The sequence below is a fragment of the Gymnoscopelus microlampas genome (assembly GCF_963454915.1).
Source record: "Gymnoscopelus microlampas genome assembly, chromosome: 5".
Taxonomy (NCBI): Eukaryota; Metazoa; Chordata; class Actinopteri; order Myctophiformes; family Myctophidae; genus Gymnoscopelus; species Gymnoscopelus microlampas.
The window spans coordinates 50,776,191-50,800,094 of NC_139942.1; the positions used below are offsets into that span (position 1 = coordinate 50,776,191).

A 23,904-nucleotide genomic window follows, 5' to 3' on the forward strand; every position below is an offset into this window, starting at 1 on the left:
TCTCCTGACACTTCCTAGGATCAAGGCACATACATACTCCTTTAGCTGGAGCTACCAGTTATCCCGAACCGCCTTTCTTTTTCTTACGTTCTGATCTGACAGTACTGCGAAAGGTCCTGGTCTCAGAGAACCAGTCCTCTGTCCTTCCATTATATCTTTGAGTGGTGCTGTTGTGAGAAATGTTACGCTGGACAAAGAATCTGGAAAGAAGAGCGCCACCGATAGAATCTATGCTAGATACATTCGATCTTGTTGTTACAGTGGGGCACAAGGTGTACATATTTTATAACATGGACAACAGGGGTGTGATTGGTGTCGGGGTCTACAACACTGTGTCTTCACGCTGGATGGAGATTCCCCCAGTGACATCTGGAAGAGGAGAACGCCACCACAAGGTTCCCTCCAGGCGCTGGGGCCTCACAGCCGTACTGATCGAAGATATCTACATTTTTGGGGGAGCTGGTTATCATGACGAAGAGACGCTCTGCAACGTCCTTTATGCATTTGATGTCGACACCCACAGATGGTTCGCGCCTAATGTCTCTGGGACTGTTCCAGAGGGGAGGAGGGGCCACTCAGCCTGTGTCTTGGGGAAGTTCATGTATATCTATGGAGGATCGACCCAGAATGGACCCTCTAATGACATGTATAAGTTGGACACCACCACAATGGTCTGGTCTTTAATCAACACCAGAAGCACTCCACCACCTGCTTCATCAGGTCACTCTGCCACCATCATCGGGACAAAGATGTTTGTGTTTGGGGGCATAGGGGACCCGGGCTACCACAACAACATCAGCGTGTTTGACACGGAGACCGACCGCTGGCTGAGCACGCCTTCTGCACAGATTACTCCAGAAGGCCGTGTGGGTCATTCAGCCTTTGCCTACAATGAAGAGCTGTACATATTCGGTGGCTACAACTGTTGCCGGAAGGTCGGCAATGAACTGTGGAAGTTCAATCGAGTAACCTTTTCCTGGAAGAAGGTTGAGCCCAAGGGCAAAGGCCCGCACCCAGGTTTATTTAATCATATGCGCTGTTGCATGGTGGGAGACCATATCATAATTTTTGCATATTTTAAGAAAATTCATCATGTGTTCCTCTTGGACTTGAGTCCTAGTTTGAAGACGTTATGCAAGCGAGCAGTTGTTCAGTTCGGTCTGGAGCAGTCAGTACTCCCACACAACATCAGGTGGGAACTGGCAGCCATGACTACCAACAGCAAAAGAAAACGTAGCCCACTAAAGAAGCAATGCAAAACAAAGAAACAGCAATGAGGAAAAAAATCATTGGCGAAAGTGGTCATTGAGCAAAAAAAAAAGACAGGAAAAATAACTAAAAGAAAAAAATATTGAGGGCCCAGCAGTATCCAGACCTACAGTATGCTACTATTCAGTCATCATAGCAGCACCACTGTTAGGAAGATACAAGACACAGGGAAGCGTAGAGAATCAGTGACGTAGTAACACTGTAGCAAAAAGGTTAACAAAATAATTTAAAAGATTGTATAAACACAGTATAATGATACATTTGGGCTGGTCAGGTGTGCATCAATGTTGATTTTGTCGACTAAAACTATGACGAAAAATGTTGGTCTGCCTTTTTTCATGGACGAAAACTAAATAAAAACGAAATAAAAGCTAAGCTATGATGACTAAAACTAAGATTAAATATACTGACCATTTCGTCAACAAATGAAAAGCTAGACTAAAATGTTAGTGAGGGACTAGTGGAGAAGAGATCCAGTAGAACTGAAAGACAAGTCATTTTATGTTTGGTTGCGCTGGGGTGTGTGCGCTCTGAAAATAACAGATCTACAAACTCACAACGCGTCGCGCTGTGACGCATTGTGAGCGTGTAGATCAGCTATTTTTAACATGAAACCAAGTGTAAAATCAGCCATTACGACGCCATCAAGGCACCGCCTAAATATATTTTAGTCGACTAAATCAACTGAAGATTTATTTTTAGTAGACTAAAACTACAACTTTTCAGATGACTAAAATATGACAAACACTCCCAAGGTTGTGAGTTGTAGATCGGCTATTTTCACAATTGTGAAAATTCCATATGGAATGTATGGAATGCAAGTGAAAATAAAAAACAACTTAATACTTCCTAAGGTTAATATGAGCGTCAAATCAATATTTTAAATAAATTTTTTTTGCACATGCATTCCATAGATTCTATAGGGCTAGACCACAATGGACACATGACATCATCCACTTGCGACGGTATTGCCCCCCCTTGAGTAAAAGATTAACTCTTTCTAAAAATAAATGCAAGGTGTTTTACATTTTTTTATTTTAGTTATAGAGGGCAATTATAATGTATTAAGGCATATTTGTCTTATTAGCTAAGGATCCTTTTAAAGGAGAATTTTAGACTAAGTTTTTCTAACCTTTTCTATGATGTTATGATATCTTAGGATGAATGGTACAGTAGAAACATGTCATAACTCCATCCCGGGTCCGCCACAGCTTAAAACGTGCGCGGATAGGCCTTGCGTTATATCGCGTATTTTAATAGCTTTTTTTTTTTTTTAATTTTTAGATCTGACGTTCATAGTGACAGAACACTGTCAAAAAAAAAAACAGAAGTCTCGCTAGACGAGATTGAAATCTCAAGAGTTCAATCTCGTCTAGCGAGACTTAGGTTTTTTTTTGTTTTTTTTTGTTTTGGTTACATAGTGTTCTGTCACTATGAACGTCAGATCTCACAAAAAAAAGCTATTAAAATATGCGATCTAGCGCAAGGCCTATCCGCGCACGTTTTAAGCTGGGAAGGAGCCGGGAAGGAGTTATGACATTTTTCAACTGTACCATTCATCCTAAGATATCATAACATCATAGAAAAGGTAAGAAAAACTTAGTCCAAAATTCTCCTTCAACACGGCAGTTATGTGGATCCACATTGAGTTGACTTTTATGCTTGGAACAAAAGCCTAAAGGGAGAACATAAGGACAGTGAACAAACTTCAATGTGATGGTTCAGAGCTTTTGGCTGAACTCATACAGAGTTAAAGTTATGAATCATCAGCAGGCACACAAGTTTCTTTGGCCAACATATTTGTTAATGCCGAGCGGGAATCACATGAAGCATGTAGGTGGTTCGTGTCGATGTGTTGATCTCCCAGGCACCAGCGTGTTTTCAGCCTAGGCCTTATTATATATTTTTTTATGATCAAGACTTTATTTGAGTTTTACCTTTAGCAGAACAAATAATAAAACAAATATACAAATACACATGTAATAAAATGAATATTCAAAGAACATCTAAGTAAGAAACAGCAATATACATGCATATTATATACTGTATGAGAGCACAAAATATAAAAAAAGAAAAGAACGATTGACATGTATATAGAAAATAACGGTGAACAATCAAAAGGGCATTACCTGACTATAGATGACATCAAGGGACATTTAAGTTCCTTTTGTATTTATTCATCCCTTGCTTCTTGTGTTGTGTTGACAGACAGACAGAGAGAGAGAGAGAGAGAGAGAGAGAGAGAGAGAGAGAGAGAGAGAGAGAGAGAGAGAGAGAGAGAGAGAGAGAGAGAGAGAGAGAGAGAGAGAGAGAGAGAGAGAGAGAGAGAGAGAGAGAGAGAGAGAGAGAGAGAGAGAGAGAGAGAGAGAGAGAGAGAGAGAGAGAGAGAGAGAGAGACGTGTCAGTCGTGGGCTGCAATCATTAGCACACGAGGAAAGCTGCTGGGAGAAACAGTGTTTGTATGACATACAGTGTATGGTCCAATATTTTGCATTTGTGCAAAAGGCCAATTATGCTGAGTTTTGCGAGATGTATACAAGGTTGAGTTCTCCTGCCCGCCAATCCCATCAACATATCAGGGAGCTCTCCCGTATCTGTATTGTAAAATTCCAGAACACGAATCAACCACACAGGAATCTCATACTCAGCTGCAATGGTTATGGATCTAATCCACAGATTGGCGTCCCTATATTCTAGGGGGAACAAGTAATCAAAAACAGCAGATCTACAAGCTAACAACGGGCACTGCAACACATTGTCAGTCAGCTTGCAGATCGGCTATTTTTGGCGAAGAGGTTTGGTGTAGATGGGGGAGGGGCAGACCATGTATACTGTATGTGCACAAATTCAACATATTATTATCTATATATATACAATTTGAATCCTGCGCCATGTCGGTTGTCAGTATGTTTGTCAGTATGTTGTATGTACGTTGCATCACTCCGAATATGGACACAACGCCAGTGTGACGTAATCTCACGACAGCATGACATCACGCATGACATCACATCCTACCTATACATTCTAGGATGCCGTCAGATCGCACCAGTTCGACGGCTTCCATAGTGGGTTTTGGTCATTGGAGAGGTGATGCATGTCACCTCTTTCTGAAGTGGGTACTTTCAAAGCCTGCCGTGGATTTAGGAGAGCACAAAACTCTCTCTCACACTGTGAGGTGCCTGTAAGGTGGCACTGCAAAGTGAACGGCGCGTCACGCTAGACGTTCGGGCCGCGTAGCGGCCCGAACTTCTAGTATCATATAATGTGTAAACATTAATTTACACAACACTGATGATAGTGTTGTCAAACAAGTCTATGAAGCCATCTATGAAATCTATGAAAAAAGTTTCATCTGCAACACAATTTTATTCATGAATTTTATTTATGTAGTGAGAGTCCCTGCTTCATCTCTCTCTCAGCTAAGGGGTCCTTGGCCTGAAAAAAACGTTAAAGACCCCTAGATTAGACCGCATAAAACTGGCCTCTGTACCACTTCATTATCCCCCAAGAGAAGAACCTTCTGTTCTTCTGCTACATGGATTTTTCACACAGATTTGGGGGAAATAAATGAGCCGTTTTGTTGCTATAGCAGCAGACGTGAACAACAGAAACCTCAATCAGAATAGGCCAATATGCTCATAACAGACAGACAGTGATGGACAAAGTACTCACATGTGTTAGTGTAATACCGCAATATAGAAATACTCTTTTACAAGGAAAAAGTCCGGTATTCAACATTTACTTAAGTAAAAGTACAAAAGTATTGGCATCAAAATATAAAGTACCAAATGTAAACTACAAAGTAACTATAGTAACAAAAGTTTTGTAGTGGATTGTAGTGGAGTAAAAAGTAAGTAAAAAAATCACACCCTGTGTGAAGTGAGTGGTGCCTTGCTTAGCTTGGCTAACATGTTCAATCAGCCAAGCTAACACGCCAATGCTAGCTTGGCTGATGGCACTGATGTCACTTCGAAACATGTAAACAATGTTTCGAAGTGACACACCTATTTATAGGGCTCTATTTCGTCATGCGTCTCGCTAGCCAATCAAAGCACACCCTTTCAACATATTGTCACGTGTCACGTGATGCTTGACCAATGTTAGCTTGGTGGACACACGGACATACATAGATACGGACACACAGACAAAGCCAGATATAGGAGTAGTTGCCTTCGGCACCACTCAAAGTTTGTGGAGTAGAAGTATAGAGTATTGAAAACTTGAGTAGATGTACCTAGTTACTTTCCTCCACTGATTGCAGTGGTCAGTCCCCTCATCATCAGAATAGGCCAGTATCATTCTCAAAACAGCCAATAACAGATGTTGCTTCATATCCTGTTAAATCATGGTGTTTACTTGTGGAAGAGTGGCCTTAAATGCCGTGCCCTGGCCTGTCTATATGAGCTGCCCACCTTGTAGTAAACAGCTCTTAACAGAATACTGAATAACAACAACACCATTACAAAAAACCCTAGCTGTCCAGAGTCAACATGCCTTGATCTTTCTTTCATGCAAATGTCATATTGTTCCGACAGCATGACAGTTTAGTTTCCCCTCTCTCTCAGTCTCACGTTGGATTTGCCTAAATGTGCCCTGAAAGCATATTAAGCCCTTTAGCGTTGTGATGTCTCCTACTCAGGGGAATCAAAACAAATAATAAAGTTTGAGTCACATGCAACATAAAAACATCACTAATGGAAAAAACACATTAAAGTGGCAATGCCAAGTTAGAGCAGCACTCAACAGGGAACTCAATACTTTTACTGCTGATGATGACGCACAGGAATGTTAAATTAATATGAACTTTTGGACAGCGAGGTAAACATGTACTCAAACTGAAAATGAATTATTGTCGTTGCCGAGGCAATAATTATGTAAATTATGTCAACTTATTTTTCAGTAAATTAATGCTCTGCTTCGTCTTACGAGAGTGCCTCACAAAGGTAGCGGAAAATATCCAATCTACACACTCACAATGTGTCATTTTGCGACGTTTTGTGAGCTTGTAGATCGAAGTGTGCATGTGGATTTTATAAATATTGAACCAATGAAGAGTATTAACAAGAGCTTGTGACTAAATAACTACATTGCTTCCATTGTAACACCTGTTCTTTTTTTTCTTCTCTTTTTTCATGTCCTGAAAAGTAAAAGTTTTGAAAAGGTCTAAAAATGTCCACATGTTCACAAGCTGGTCCATCGAACTTCCTGTTCCAGTTTTGCCTCCCATGCGCATCAATGGCGCCTGCCTGGCCCCATAGGTTGTCCTACCTTCTTCTATCATAGCCTTGTCTTGTCTCTTCACCCTGATTATTTGTTAACCCATCACACCTGTTTCCTGTTTGCCCCTCAGCCTATCCTGTGTTGATTGTGTTTTGAATTCACCTGCGTCTAGTTAGTTCCCTGTTTAATTATACCCCTCTGTTTCACCAGGTATCTGACTGTATGTAAAACTCTGTCAGGTTTGAGTACTTGTGGGTTTTCTGTGTTGGAGCATGCGTGCCCTGTTTAGTGATAACCTTTAGTTTAATGAAATACCTTTTTTAGTTGAACTGCTCTGCTTCAGTCGTCCTTGTGTTTGGGTCCAATTTTATTTTGGCAAAGAACTACAAGTAATCACAATATTACTTAAACTCAGGATATAATACATTACATATATAGCACCAATAAATTACATAACGTAAGCATTGCAGAGCCATGAGGCCCATAGGGCAGGAGCCTAAAGAGTTTCTTTAGCGTGAGGCTGCTTGACGTACAAGTACATCCCCAGGACATGACGCTATATGTCGCAGGGAATAAGTGACATATACCAATAAATTACATAGAGCATCCAGCACGTCACATGAACTTACAAAATACAGAACCACAGTGAATGACCTAAAATCCCTAACCAGTATCAAACCATAAAAACTTTTAAAAAATTAAGTGCATCACTAGCCTGTAGCTTTTTCCATACATTTAATAGAAGAGTTTAGTTTGAGACTGCCTGACACACAGAGGCAGCTTCAGGCCGAAGAGAAATACCCAGGCTGCTCACCACTCACACACCCTGACAGTATCCAATAACTAACATATTTTCAATTATTACATCACTCCTCCTGAGTGATACCCTTGATGTATGGCCCAATGCATCGTGATGACTTTACTCATCACAGTGTCAGGGGGGGTTTAAGAACCTGCTGTTGCTCTCGTACTGAGCGGGATTACTGAGCGAGATTACTGTTGCAGCAACACATCATCAGTAGGGTCAAACTAACCTGTCTCACGACGGTCTAAACCCAGCTCACGTTCCCTATCAGTGGGTGAGCAATCCAACACTTGGTGAATTCTGCTTCACAACGATAGAAAGAGCCGACGTCGAAGGATCAAAAAGCTTTGGCCACCACAGGCCAGTTATCCCTGTGCTAACTTTTCTGACACTTCCCGCTTAAAACCCCAAAAAGCCAGAAGGATCGTGAGGCCGCACTTTTGTGACAGGGTCAAAGCAGGGGGGTGAAACCAAATTGTAACATTTTTATTGATGATGAAAAACCTGTATTACGCACTTAAAAACATCATTCTCTTAACTATATTTCTGCACTGCATGTTTTATGGTTGACAATGTATTTCCCCCCGGTCCCCGAGCCACTTGACATTGGACTCCCCTATAGGCTGTGTGACATTGGCCTTGTGACAGCGGACGGCCAATGTCCCCAGGTCACGCTGGTGGCAGAGCGAATGAGGGCGGAGTAGGGTGTGGCCCACCTTATTCAAAAGTGAGCGCGAGCCACTTGGACAGGAGAGAGACCGGCATACAGGGCAGTGTGGAAGTGACAGCCAGAAGGGACGGTTGTGCACAGGAGGAGCAGACATACCACGGAGCAGAGGTGGGGAATACAGTGATCGCGGCACGTACCAAGCCACCAGCAGCGGACGGTGAGCAGACGGCGCAGTAGCAGCAGAGACGGGGAGGACAGACAGACGAACCAAGGAACGGAGGAGAGGTCCAGTGGCGATAACGTTGCGCGCTTCACACCCTCAAAGCCAGACGTACAGTCTGGCGGGCGAGTAAGTGTCCTTCTATGCAACGTTACCTTTATAAACCCACGGTCCTAAACCTCATATGTGAAATATACCTGAACAGATGAACTGGTTCTAGTTTCTATGATTGCAGGCAATACGCACGAAGACAAGAAGAGACAGTGATTCCTGGCCTAAACCCCCGCTCCAGTTAAACCCCATATAAGGACATTCCCACCTTTTGCATTGAACCGTGATGAGTATATGACATATAGCAATTGAATTGGCACTTGGCACTTTACTGCTTCAGTAATAGTTGGCACTTTAACGCTAAATTCATTATTTATTTGCTATAGTTTGCACAAGCCCTGTCTGTTTTTAGTGTTTGGTGATTGTCTGTATTCCTGTATTTTAGTTAGTTAGTGGGCGCATTAGGAGGTTGAGGTTTTAGAATTAGTGTTATATTTTGTTTATGCTTTTCAATATTTTATGGCTTATAGACGCCACTGTATTAGCTTAATAAAATAGATTACCTTTTTATACAAACCTGTTTCCGTCCAGCTTTCTCCAAGGGATATGTGTTGAAGTGTTGTTCTCATTTAAAAGTATTGTACTTACCTGGGTAAACTCGAACCTGTGAATAGCCTAAGAAAGAGTGTTACAGAGGACCCTACCTCTTAAATAAAAAGGTGGCGTAGTCTTGCAGTACCTAACAAACAGTATTATTCTCACAGTAATTACGCACCCCGCACTTTACCGTGCAACTGATATTTTATTGTTGTGAGTTTAATGTGTATTGTTATTTATTTATTATTGAGACAAAGTAAAGAGTGTCAGCATTCTAAAAAGAAGTGGCAAGTTACATGTGACAACCTGGCCACCGTCACATATTTGGCGTAGCGCGGCAGGACTGGGTAGAGAACAACACAAAATCCCTAAGAGAAACTGTATTGAAATTTTGCTGTTTTGCTGCTTTTTGTTTTGTTTTGTTTGGTTGAATCAAGAAAGTAATGATGATGATGCCAGTGTATCCAGGGGCACCGTGGCTACCTAAGTTTTCGGGCATAGAAGGTGAGGAGAAATACAGGGAATGGAGAGAACAGATTAAAGGATTATTGGGCACTCAGGATTTAACAGAGGAGAAAAAAGTTGCTTTTGTAGTACAGACCCTTACTGAGGAAGCTAAGCGACAAATTAGTGTAATTGACAAGGAAGATCGCAATACAGTGGCCAAAGTCTTTAAATGTTTAGACACGTTGTATAAAACATCTGTTTCTGCTTCCCAAGCTCGTGCCTTGTTCTATGGCTGTGCGCAACGCGCAGGCGAAAGTGTGCAGGCTTATATTTTGAGGCTTAGAGAGTTGTTCTGCGGGCTGCGGCGGCTCGACCCAGACACCGCTCCCTCCGATGCCATTCTGCGAGAGCAGTTACTTGTAGGACTGTCTGAAGGCCCTCTGGGTCAAGCCTTAAGAATATATGCCCGTCGAAACCCCACAGAAGACTTCGCCGCCCTAAAAAATGAGGCCTTCCTACTAGACACTGAACATAGAAGAGAAGGGACTGCTGAAATCTTGTGCCATGCTGTTAAACCTGTCTCTATCCCAACACCCTCGCAGGAATCTGAATGGAGAGAGAAACTGAAACAGGAGATTATGGAAGACGTCAAATCGCAAATGCAGGGGTTTACGCAGGAGCTCATGAAAGAGATCAGACCGCTCCTTCGACCCAACACCACCGATACACGACCTCGCGGTTCGCCTCCATCTGAACGACGCCGGGAGCCGTACCAACGCAACGAGTGGGATGAGGGAGGTAGGCCGATCTGTAGGAGCTGTAGGCAGTCTGGGCACATTGCTCGCTTTTGTAAATCTGACCCCAATCATTTAAACTAGTACGCCCTGTCGCCGAGGTCCGGGAGACAGGGGTGCAGCGCGCACTCGCCAGATCAAGGGCTAATGAAGTGTTTATTGGGGACTGTCCGACTATTGGGATCACTATGGGAGGAGTCCACTTAAGGGGGTTACTGGATACTGGGTCACAAGTCACATTAATGCAGCAAAGCTTATTTGAGGAAAAATTCTCACACCTAACGTTGGGAAATGGGCCCCTTGTTTTTAAATTACGCGCCGCTAATGGTCTTGACTTACCGTACACTGGCTATGCCATATTGGACCTAGAGCTGGAGGGAATGAAGATCCCAGGGAGAGGAGTTGTAATCGTGAAAGATGAACATTGTACTCAACCGCTGATTATTGGGATGAATGTCGTGAACGCTGTATGGCATGCCCTCTTTAAATGGCCTGGGAGGCCTGTGTTTCCATGTCAGCAGGGAAGGACGCTGTGGAAGGACGCATTCGCCACCTGTAGGAGGGTGGAGGCAGTGACGAACGAAGATGGGTCCATCGGTTATGTGTGGCCGGTCGGCCGGCGGAAGATTCGAATCCCCGCGCAGAGTGAAGTGATGATCTGGGGCCGCGCTTGGAGAGGACCAAATGGAGCGGACTACGAGGCCTTGATGGAAGCCTTGCCGGATGGAAAAGATTTGGGAGTGGCCCGTGCCCTCGTCACGGTGCGCCACGGACGTGTTCCCATACGAGTGTGCAACCCACACGCATATAGTCTGGTCCTGGACCGCCACCAGAAGCTGGGGAGGCTGTACCCGGTGGAAGAAGCGGATGTCCGAGGCGGCAGGGACCTGAGCCTGTCCCTGGGGACCGACGGAGAGGTGGAAGTGGCCGTAATCAGTGTGGAAGATGATGGACCACTGAAGACCCTGCCCGAAGAGATGGAAGTGTTGACGGAGCGTGATGACCTGCCGGAGGCGCAGAAGAGAGAGTTACACGAGATGTTGTGTCGGTGGAAGAAGGTGTTCGCCATCCATGACGAGGATTTCGGACGGACGGACGTCGTGCAACACCAGATACCGACCGGAGACGCGGCACCCATACGAGAGCGACACCGGCCGTTGCCGCCCTCCATGTACCGGGAGATGAAGACCCTCCTGAATGAGATGCTGGAGAAGGGAGTCATCAAGGAGAGTTGCAGTCCGTGGGCGGCACCTATCGTACTGGTCAAGAAGAAAGATGGCAGCTGGAGGTTCTGCGTCGACTACAGGAAACTTAACGCCGTGACGCACAAGGACGCCTTCCCCCTACCCAGGATAGAAGAGACGCTCACCAGCCTGACGAAGGCGCAATGGTTCTCTACGTTAGACCTGGCCAGCGGGTATTGGCAAGTAGGAATGGATCCCCGGGACCGGGAGAAGACCGCCTTTACGACCCCGCTGGGCCTGTTCGAGTTTCAACGCATGCCGTTCGGGCTTTGTAATGCGCCCGCGACGTTCCAGAGGCTGATGCAGCAGTGTCTGAGTGGTCAGGTGACAGAATCCTTGCTGGTATATCTTGATGACATTATAGTATATTCACCTGACTTCTCCTCTCATCTACAGCACCTCGAGCTCGTCTTCCAACGCCTGTGGAGACATGGACTGAAGCTGCGGTTAGACAAATGCAAACTTCTGCGGAGGGAAGTGCAATTTCTGGGCCATGTCGTGGACAAAGAGGGAGTGCGGCCCGATCCGGAGAAAGTGGTGGCAGTGCGGGACTGGACACCACCCTCAACGGTCCGCGAGGTCCGCGCGTTTCTAGGTCTAGCGGGTTACTATAGGCGTTTCGTGTCCTCTTTTGCTGCTATAGCACGACCCTTAAACAACTTATTGATAGGAATCCCAAATGACGTAAAATCCCACCAGTGTAAAGTCGAGTGGACTTCGGAGTGCCAGCGGGCGTTTGATGCGTTAAAGAGTGCCCTCACACAAGCCCCGGTGTTAGCGTATGCGGATTATACACAGCCTTTTGTGGTTTACACTGATGCGAGTGGCCGTGGGTTGGGAGCGGTTCTAGCCCAGGTCCAAGACGGTCACGAACGTGTAATAGCTTATGCAAGCCGCAGTCTCCACCCGACCGAGCAGAATGACGCAAATTATAGCTCGTTCAAATTGGAGCTTTTGGCCCTTAAATGGGCCGTGACCGAGAAGTTTAAAGATTATCTCACTGGCGCTCGATTCACAATATTCACGGACAATAACCCTGTTGCGCATCTCCAAACGGCTAGATTGGGAGCTGTGGAACAACGGTGGGCTGCTCAACTTGCGTCGTTTACTTTCGACATCAAGTATCGACCGGGCAAAAACAACGCCAACGCTGATGCCCTATCGCGGTTCCCAGTGCAGCCTGTAGATGTGGCGGCTGTACAATCGACGCCAGCAGCCCGGGAGGATGAGTGGAGAGAGACGCAGGATCGGGATCCAGATGTGCAGGTGGTGAAGAGGTGCGTGGAACGGGGGAGAGCCCCTAATATGGTGGAGAGGAAGAATTGGACTCGGGGAGCGCGGCAACTGTTACGCCAGTGGAACAAACTGATTATACGAAATCATGTGTTATATAGGAAGGTGACCGATCCTTATACCAAAGAACAATACTCACAGATCATTTGTCCAGGTTCACGCAGAGAGGAGGTATGGAGAGGAATCCACACGGCCGCGGCGCATGCTGGGTTGGAGAGGACCTTGGCCCAGCTGCGACGTCGGTTCTATTGGCCAGGCATGGAGGGAGCGGTGCGTCAGTTACAACAGGGTTGTGTCGCCTGCAGCCTGCAGAGGAACAGGTCAGAGCCTCGGGCCCCCTTACAACCCTTTGAAGTCTCATATCCACTAGAAGTAATAGCCATTGATTTCCTCACATTAGGTAGGCCTGCTGATGCGTGGCAAAACATTCTGGTAGCTACTGACTTATTCACCCGTTATAGTTGGGCTATTGCCACCCGAGACCAGACTGCGCACACCACTGTCCGTGCGTTATGGACGCATATTATCCAGCCGTTCGGCTGTCCGGCCCGGTTCCACTCAGATCGAGGCCCCAACTTCGAGTCCGAGTTAATGCACCATTTATGTCAGACTTATGGTATTGCAAAAAGTCGCACCACTCCGTACCACCCGGCTGGGAACGGTGGAGTGGAACGATTTAATCAGACATTACTGAACATGTTGCGATCACTAGACACTGATAAACAAGGAAGATGGAATGAGCACTTACCCGAGTTAGTTCATGCTTATAACAACACGATCCATAGTGCTACGGGTTATGCCCCCGCCTACTTAATGTTTGGCCGACATTTGAGGCGCCCTATAGATGTCCAGTTAGGAGTGCAGTCAGCGCAAGAGCGCATGGGAGTGGGTGGCTGGGTACAGGACCACCAACAGAGAATGGCGACAGCTTATAGGACCGCAGGGGAGAGGATGGGAGAAACGGCCAAGAGGAGAAAGCAGGTTTATGACCGTAGGGCCGGTATTACACCCCTATTACCAGGAGAGAGAGTGTGGATTCGAAATAGGAAGAGAGATGGCCAGGGGAAATTGAGTACGTGGTGGGACCCCGAGCCTTACGCAGTGATGGAACAGGTGGGAGCTACGGGGTTGGTGTACCGAGTCAGACCCGAGAAGGGGGGGCGAGAAAAGACCATACATAGAAATGCGTTGAAAGTGTGTGTAGCCCCCAGGTCGCCCCACGAGGACCCCCCAGCTGTAGTGCAGCCCGAGCAGGTAGAAGCAACAACGCCGCAGTATTATGGGTTTCTCTCCGTCCCGAGAGCACCAGATGAGCCACGGCGCTCGGGAAGAGCAAATATAGGCCAGCCACCCCAGAGGTATGGACATGATTAGGGACAGTTGCAGGGACTGGCAACGGAAAAGTGGGGGGGGATGTGACAGGGTCAAAGCAGGGGGGTGAAACCAAATTGTAACATTTTTATTGATGATGAAAAACCTGTATTACGCACTTAAAAACATCATTCTCTTAACTATATTTCTGCACTGCATGTTTTATGGTTGACAATGTATTTCCCCCCGGTCCCCGAGCCACTTGACATTGGACTCCCCTATAGGCTGTGTGACATTGGCCTTGTGACAGCGGACGGCCAATGTCCCCAGGTCACGCTGGTGGCAGAGCGAATGAGGGCGGAGTAGGGTGTGGCCCACCTTATTCAAAAGTGAGCGCGAGCCACTTGGACAGGAGAGAGACCGGCATACAGGGCAGTGTGGAAGTGACAGCCAGAAGGGACGGTTGTGCACAGGAGGAGCAGACATACCACGGAGCAGAGGTGGGGAATACAGTGATCGCGGCACGTACCAAGCCACCAGCAGCGGACGGTGAGCAGACGGCGCAGTAGCAGCAGAGACGGGGAGGACAGACAGACGAACCAAGGAACGGAGGAGAGGTCCAGTGGCGATAACGTTGCGCGCTTCACACCCTCAAAGCCAGACGTACAGTCTGGCGGGCGAGTAAGTGTCCTTCTATGCAACGTTACCTTTATAAACCCACGGTCCTAAACCTCATATGTGAAATATACCTGAACAGATGAACTGGTTCTAGTTTCTATGATTGCAGGCAATACGCACGAAGACAAGAAGAGACAGTGATTCCTGGCCTAAACCCCCGCTCCAGTTAAACCCCATATAAGGACATTCCCACCTTTTGCATTGAACCGTGATGAGTATATGACATATAGCAATTGAATTGGCACTTGGCACTTTACTGCTTCAGTAATAGTTGGCACTTTAACGCTAAATTCATTATTTATTTGCTATAGTTTGCACAAGCCCTGTCTGTTTTTAGTGTTTGGTGATTGTCTGTATTCCTGTATTTTAGTTAGTTAGTGGGCGCATTAGGAGGTTGAGGTTTTAGAATTAGTGTTATATTTTGTTTATGCTTTTCAATATTTTATGGCTTATAGACGCCACTGTATTAGCTTAATAAAATAGATTACCTTTTTATACAAACCTGTTTCCGTCCAGCTTTCTCCAAGGGATATGTGTTGAAGTGTTGTTCTCATTTAAAAGTATTGTACTTACCTGGGTAAACTCGAACCTGTGAATAGCCTAAGAAAGAGTGTTACAGAGGACCCTACCTCTTAAATAAAAAGGTGGCGTAGTCTTGCAGTACCTAACAAACAGTATTATTCTCACAGTAATTACGCACCCCGCACTTTACCGTGCAACTGATATTTTATTGTTGTGAGTTTAATGTGTATTGTTATTTATTTATTATTGAGACAAAGTAAAGAGTGTCAGCATTCTAAAAAGAAGTGGCAAGTTACATGTGACAACCTGGCCACCGTCACACTTTCACGGTCTGTACTCATACTGAAAGTCTAGATCATGTGGGCTTTTGCCCTTCTGCTCCTTCTGCAGGAGAATATAGGCAGTAGTATTCTGAGAAAGAAAAAACTTCCTCCCTTACACTGACAAAAAAAGAAAAAAGGTATGAAAATATTTTTTACCTCATCCTTTGAGATTTGTTTTGTCCATCTTAGTCAACAAAACAAAGTTATTGTATTTTCATGTATTATTATTTAAATGCTGGCGTTACGCTGAATGACTATCTTGTAAATATATATAAAATATGTATCATTCAGGGTAACAAGATAGTCATTCAGTGTAATGCCAGTATTTAAATAGTAATACGTTTTTTTAATACACCTTAATGCCATTTACACCGTTTCAGTTTTTTTCTCGCACCTTAAAGGGGAATTTTGGACTAAGGTTTTCTTACCTTTTCTATGACGTTATGATATCTTAGGATGAATGGTACAGTAGAAAAATGTCATAACTAAAATCTTCCCCTTCTCTTATGGAAATAACAAAAACGATGGAGCTTGCACAAAAACTAATTTCACCCACTGTTTTACAGCTGACAGCTTTATTGTCACTGTGATGTGACAATAAAGTTGTGTTGTTGTCCATCATGTCTTCTTGTTAGTCCTTGTGTTTTTAAAAGCCATGTCCTCTGTCAGATCATGTGGCCTGTTTCTGTACATCAGAGATACTGATAAGAAGCCTGTAAGCTGGTTTTTATTAGTTACTGTAAATTCTGCCTGTAAATACCACTGCTTACGTTCTGTTGCATCTGGGTGTTAAACCCCCTGACACTGTGTGCTGTGTCCCTGGGTTCAAAGCAAACACAGCCATGTGACTGACGCTGCCAAAGGAAATTTCTGTCTCTTTGGCTGGCATTTTGAAGTCTCTGAGAGAATAAACCAGCAGAATGTGCACTGAGTGCAAAACTAAAAATACAATCTTATTAATGATCTTACAAATGTGCTTGAGTCAAAATATGTAGAAAGGTTTGTGCATTCCTAAGTACAATTTACTCAAAACATTAGCCACTGGAACCCCAGCATCCATATTCTTGGGGGGACATTAGCCAACAATATTGGCTATTTTCTGGCGAAGAGATTTGGTGTAGATGGGAAAAAGCAGTCCAAGAACAGTTGTAAACTCAAGTCTGTTATAAAATATACTTGAGCCAAGGGTTCAAGTGGCTAATCTAATGGATGAGAAGTCCATGTCCCTCAATGCCTTTCAGGTGGAAATGAAATAAATGGTGCAGTCTCCTCTCTAACTTGCAGTGGTTTGAAAAAGTCACATTTCATTAAAAGTATCAATACTGCAGCGATATTGAAAATGGCACCAATTGTGCTACTGTCTTTGTGCCTTCAGGCAGCAGGAGAGATAGTTTGCACTTTCCAAACTCTGCACTGCCTTCTGGGAGTGGATAAACAGAGTATATTCCACTTTCTTTTTTGGCAAAAACTGTGACTTCAGCTGATCTACAAGCTTGAAATAGGGCTTTAGTGGTTCATTTATAATATTGTTTCTGTGCCAGGGAGTCCCTTCCTAGAGATGTCGTGGCGTCAAAAGTACAATATTTTCTTTGAAATGTAGTGGAGTTGAAGTCCACTACATTTGGACTTCAATCAATCAATCAAGTACAGATACTCATCCTATATTAACTTAGAGGATGGGTCGACGGTGGACATCACAAATGTAACATGCAGACCTGCGAGGATCACCGTTGCTCCGATCCGCACCAAACTTGGCACCAACACTGGTCAGGGGTCTGCCATCAAAATAGCCTCACCAGGGGCCACAAGCACACCATTGCTCCCTCCCCCCGTCCCCCTCTGTGTTCCTATTGGCGGGGGTTCAAACAGCCATAACTCCAGTTCCCAGCATGCTACAGGCTCGAAAAGTGGTGGGTGGTCGTACGGGACATACTCCAATTTACTTACGCCCCTGCCCCTCTATGTTCCTATTGGCAGGGGTTTCAACAGCCATAACTCCAGTTCCCAGCATGCTAATGGCTTCAAACTTCGTGGTCCAAACTTTTCTCCAATTAACACCAAAGGCACAAACTCTGTTCAGGGGTCTACCATGACAATAGTCACAACAGGGGCCCCGTCAGGCTCTCCCGGGGGCCACAGGCACACTGTTGCTCCAATCATCACCAAACATGCACACATGCAGTTCAGAGATCTTCCATGAATATAGTCACACACACCAAGCAGTTTCTAACATTCCAAATGGCTCGGTGACCATTATATTGTAGGACTGGATTTGAAGGCCTGAAAATCTAGTACAGCATACTCATTTGTGTTGTGCATGTGTTTTATTGGTGACTGGGGAGAAAGAGGCATGCGGAAAGCATCTAATTATTAATTGGGAAACGTTTTCCAATAACATTTCCGTGGGGAGATTTAAACCAATACTACTGTATCTTAAGAGATATATATTCAACTTGGGCAAATACTGTGATAAAACTTGACATTAAATTGAACAAAGTTGCAGCAGCCTTGCCCCTGTGTGGGAGTAGTAAGAACACCACCAGAGACATCTCTTCTCAGTCCTCCACATCATTTGCTTCCGCGAAATCAATCAGTTTGCCAGTGGGCAGAACAAGTCAAGAGCAGGGCCGGCCTAATGATGGAGCCCCCAGAGTGGGTTACATTTACATGGATTAAAGTTCTCAGTCGCCAAGACTGATTTCAGTCATTTGGATTCCATGGAAGCCAGCATTTCTTCTATATGGAAGCATGTTGTTGGCGCAGCAAAAATAGCCGATCTACAAGCTCTCAATGCGTCTGCGACGCATTGAGAGCTTGTAGAAAGGCTATTTTCGGTTATTTTAAGATTAGAGCATTTGAAGTGGTCAAACTATAACAATATGTTCAGAAGCATCCTTTCCATAATATCTTAATCGTCTCGGATATTTTACCCATTAAGACCTGGAACGCATCTGTGTCATTTTAGATTTCTTTGGCTATTCAAAAATAGCAGATATACAAGCTGCTTGTAGATCTGCTATTTTTGAAAAATCTTGAAAAAAAACATTTTTGTATTTTTTTCCAAAAACGGTTAGGATTTAGATTTTAGAAGCAACGGTTAAAGCCTGAATCTGTGATTTCTTCACATGGTTGGCAGTATGTAGAACAGCAGGACCAATATTATTAAAGCATCCTGATTTGACATATTGTGTTCATCGTTTAGGAATCTGTGTGTGTGCTGTGTGTGTGTGTGTGTGTGTGTGTGTGTGTGTGTGTGTGTGTGTGTGTGTGTGTGTGTGTGTGTGTGTGTGTGTGTGTGTGTGTGTGTGTGTGTGTGTGTGTGTGTGGGGGGGGGGGGGATCCTTTCACACCGTTTTACAAATCGCACATTAGGACATTTTCAGTCGTGAGATTTTATTTTTCTTTAATCCATGCATTTACATGATCTCAAAAAACAGGCCTGCATTGGGCAGATCTTCCTCTCCATTTCTGCATCTATTTGTACTGTTGACTTTCCATCGTGCATGTATATACTGTTTTGCTTAATGCTCAATGCCTGTACTCTGATTGAGCATGCTGCTACATGTTACTGGATGTACATGTCTGTATCTGTAGGTTTTCCTGTACTAATGGATTTTGTCTCCATACAGTATGAATTTTGCTACTTGGGGTTGAACCGGTGGGGTGGGAGTGGCTATAGCTTTGGGAGAGCTCTTGTCGTGTCTGTCTGCATGAATGTACTTGTTGTATTGTTTGTGTATTGTATGTCCTGTTCATTTGTGCTATACGGACCCCCTCGAAAATGAGATGGTGCATCTCAAGGGTTTTATCCTTGTAATAAAGGTACTATATGTACACTAAAGCATTGGTTCTCAAAGTGGGGTCCGGGGACCCCCAGGGGTCCTTGAGGGAGTTCCAGGGGGTCCCCAGCTAAATGATAGATTAGGCACCAAATGGACCCTTGGATCTGTAACTCTGAGAGTGTACAAATGGAACCAAATGGACCCGTTCCATTTGTACACTCTCAGAGTTAAATTGACATAGATTTTACAATATAAATTGCGGTCCAAGTGATAGAAATGCCATTAAATGGGGGTCGGTAGCCCTAATGCATGTCAAACTGGGCGTCCTTGAAATTAAAATGGTTGAGAATCACTGCTAGAGCCGTAAAGAAATCTTCTCTTATGGGGGTCCCTGGCATGTCTTTTGAAATGTGGGTCCGCGGGCTAATAATTGTCAATTTGGGGGTCCTTGACTTGAAAAAGTTTGAGAACCACTGCACTAAAGGGTGTTCAATAGCACTGATTTTATATATGTATAAAAAAAACTAAAACAGTTGAAAAATGAAGATATTTGGTTTCTGCCCGACAGCGACGATTTGAGATGATCCCATGCTTCTCAATGTTGTGGGCGGAAAGACCTTTTTTTTTACGTTTCCATGCATTTTTACAGTACGGTGCATTTCTCTTGGCAAAAAGCCAACAGGTCTCACAGTAACGGCAGTCCAATTTTGGTGAATAGCAAAACCAACTGTGTGGCAATTTTTCTCCCAACTTCAGTGGCGGATCGGTGTAATTACTTTCCAGAAAACAACGACTGTGTCCGTATAGGTGGGAAAATGGACTCTTTATCTTTTGATATTGGCCTCGACATTTTCAGTTAAATTGGCCTGTTCAGTTGCAGAGAGGAGGGTTTTCATCAGCCGTGGTCTCAGTTTCACTAGTAGACCTGCTGCTTTCACTTCCAGTCGGCGTTGCCATGTCTGCTTATTGTGTCTGTTTTTTTCTGTAAAGTTGCTTGTAACTATTGGTAGTTGTGGTTTCTTGGGCTTGTTTCTTAAAGCAGCGCTATGTAGTTTGGGGTATCAGTGGCCACTTTGGACATGCATAACATGGCAGCCAACGTCTTTGACTTCATTACCCAAGAGTCTCTGCAAGCATGTCCCGACACACTGTGATTGGCCTGTCTTCGCTTTGACTGGCAGTTCTGCCTTGGTGCCTTGGCCAGAAAAAGACAAAATTCTCACTCTATATAATACCGTATGTATAGGCCGTGTGTGTGTGTGTGTGTGTGTGTGTGTGTGTGTGTGTGTGTGTGTGTGTGTGTGTGTGTGTGTGTGTGTGTGTGTGTGTGTGTGTGTGTGTGTGTGTGTGTGTGTGTGTGTGTGTGTGTGTGTGTTCGTGTTCATTTATTCTAGTCGCTTCTGTTTGGCTTGTTTTCGTAGACCTGTCTGCTGGATTTCTTTCACAAAACCTGCCAACACTGCCCTCAACCACAGAGAGGCCAGGCCGGTGGTGGGAGGAGCTGGTCCTTCCATTTGATTTGTGTTCCCGCCCGGCACTTTCCCCCAGTAGCTATCAGCTGTGAGCAGGACCAGAACATGAGTTGTAACTTCAGTTGTATACCTCAGACCAGGGGTATTTTTTTGTGCCATTTGTTTATTTTGTTGATGGTCAGTGTGCCATATCAACATTACATTTAAGACCTGAGGTTCCGATTCTACAAAATATTTAGATAAAAAAAAAAAAAAAAAAAAAGAATATATATATATATATATATATATATATATATATATATATATATATATATATATATATATATATATATATTATTATATTATTATTTTTTTAAGATTTGCACAAATTTTCCAAAAATAGCAGATCTACAAGCTCATAGCACGGCACTCGGTGACGCGCTATGAGCTTGTATATCTGCTATTTTTGAATAGCCAAAGAAATCTAAAATGACACAGACGCGTTCCAGGTCTACATGGGTTAATTATGACACCACATCAAAATAAAAACTGATTCAGATTCTCCATAAAACAACCTTTTTTTCTTCATCTTCTTTTGAAATATTTACAGAGTTCAGAGTTTGAATGAATGTAAAATTATGTGCAGGATGTAATTTGCATACAGATGTGAGGGAACGTAATTTAATTGAATTTACGTTTTACGTTTTTGATTGTACGCCAAAGAATCCTCTCTCACACTTATGCCATGTGTGCCCGGTGGGTGTGTGTGTGTGTGTGTGTGAGAGAGAGAGAGAGAGAGAGAGAGAGAGAGAGAGAGAGAGAGAGAGAGAGAGAGAGAGAGAGAGAGAGAGAGAGAGAGAGAGAGAGAGAGAGAGAGAGAGAGAGAGAGAGAGAGAGAGAGAGAGAGAGAGAGCGATCGATCGATCGATCAAAGGTTCTGCTAAAAGGATAACACAAAACAGCCCCAGGTTTTGTGTGTGTGATACAATGCAATTATTGTATTGTAATACAATACAACACTATTGCCCAGACAATTGTTAGTTGAGTCTCTTAATCCGTCCCTGGATGTAATAAAAGGATTCTGATTACTCGCCCAGCCAAGAAGGAAAAGAGAAAGGAAAAAGTTTGAATTACTTTGAACAAAATCTCTTTTACTTTGGAGTCAGTAAAATGATTACGATAGGCTGTAATCTTTGATTGTGCTTAATGTAAAATCAGTTTTGGGGTCTCCTTTTTTCCTCTCCCCTTGAATCAGGAGAAGCTCTCTCTCATCACTTCATGGTGGAAAAGAGAGATTAGTCTATATGGCTACGTGTCATGTTTCTATCACTGAGGATCAGAGCTGCACTCATTATCAACACACGTAACCACCGCAAAATCATGTGTCCTGCATGCAACCGCAGCTTCCACTTGTTAAAGGACGACTTCACCCATTTTCAACCTATCTTCATAATTGGTCCTCACTAATGCTCATAATAAAATTGTTAAAAATAAATCTGCTCGGTGTCTCTGTGGACACTTCAGACACCCGCCTACCAGTGAAATCATCGTTGGGCAGTTTTTTTTTTTTTCAAACAAGATTTACATTTCTTTAATTACATTTGTTTTAACGGGAGAACAATGGCTTCCATTATATCATGTTAACTTTCTAGGAGCTTGGATTCCCCATTGATGATGTCACTGGTAGGCGGGTTTCTGAACTGTCCACAGCCCTCCTCTGAGACACAGACCAAGTAGACAGATCTGGCACCATATTATAATGAGCATTAGTGAGGACCACTTATATGAAGCTATAGGTTGAACATCGATGACGTCGTCCTTTAAAGAAAAATCACACCCAGTGTGAAGTGCCTTTGATGAGTTTATTTTCATCAACTAGAGGAACAATGTAGGCAAACATTCGATGAAAATATAGGCGACTAGAGGCTCACACTTGTTGTGAGCTTCTAGATTGCCAATTTTTGCAATTGACATGGCACATAGGGTTCAAGTGGTTAATGAACTAAAATGTATCCTTATTCGTAAGGTAAAAAAAAAACATACACGTGTGTGTGTGTGTGTGTGTGTGTGTGTGTGTGTGTGTGTATGCATGTGTATGTGGCAAGCATTTCACCTGATTAGTGAAGGTGGTTGCACCCTCACAGGACCCAGAACTGACCCCTGTGGGACCTCACGCTTCTGCAGATTAAAATGTCAGAGACACAGAGAATGTCACGCCTTGTAGAGGCGGAAAATCTGTTTATGTCTCTCTTAATCTGAGAGTAGTTAAAGGGATATTTCACTTTCAAAAAAACTTTTTGTGATTGTATCGTCTACTCAGGCTTTTGTGAGCCCCACAGACAGTTTTTAAGTTACTTGAATCAATATTTAGAAATTAGATATTCATTTTATCAGACACGCCCCCTTCCTATACAAACCCATTGTAACTACAAACTCCATTTTCAACATGTTAGATTCATCAAAAACACCCATCCTTGGTTCACCCGTCTCCTACCGCCCCCCTAATACGCGAGGGGGCCGTGTTTTTTCAATTACTTTTTTCATTTATTTTTTATATTTTTTTTGGAAAATGAAAAAAATAAAATACAATAAAAAAATAAAATAAAATAAATGAAAAAAAATCTCGGAAAAACACGGCCCCCTCACGCATTAGGATGGCAGGGTGAGTCACCAGAAACAAGAACGGGTGTTTTTGATGAATCTAACATGGTTAAAATGGAGTTTGAAGTTACAATGGGTTTGTATAGGAAGGGGGCGTGTCTGATAAAATGAAAATCAAATATCTAAATACTGAATCGAGTAACTCAAAAACTGTCTGGGGGGCTCACAAAGGCCTGAGTAGATGATAAAATCACCAAAAGTTTTTCTGAAAGTGAAATATCCCTTTAACAACTTTGCACACGCACGCACGCACGCACGCACGCACGCACGCACGCACGCACGCACGCACGCACGCACACACACACACACACACACACACACACACACACACACACACACACACACACACACACACACACACACACACACACACACACACACACACACACACACACGCTGCACACATGGCGGGAGAGAGAGAGGGAGGGAGGGAGTGTATTTGTGTCTTTGTGTGATGTATTATTATTTTCCTTAACTTGAACCCTAGCATCCCTATTCTGAAGAGAACTTTAGCCACAAATAGCAGATCTACAAGCTCACAATGCCTCGCGCTGCGAGGCATTGTG

At 43.9% G+C, this 23,904-nt stretch overlaps 1 protein-coding gene across 1 annotated transcript in view; it reads left to right on the plus strand.

Moving 5' to 3' along the window:
- Window positions 1–749: 749 nt before the first annotated feature.
- The window catches only part of LOC311045162 (C2 calcium-dependent domain-containing protein 4C-like), a gene marked incomplete at both ends in the record, with an annotated part of 33,610 nt that continues 10,455 nt past the window's right edge, over window positions 750–23,904 (plus strand). The window contains one exon of the mRNA XM_084056972.1: window positions 750–965. Within this exon, the coding sequence (XP_083913098.1) occupies window positions 750–965 (216 nt within the window). The remainder of the gene's footprint in view (window positions 966–23,904) is intronic.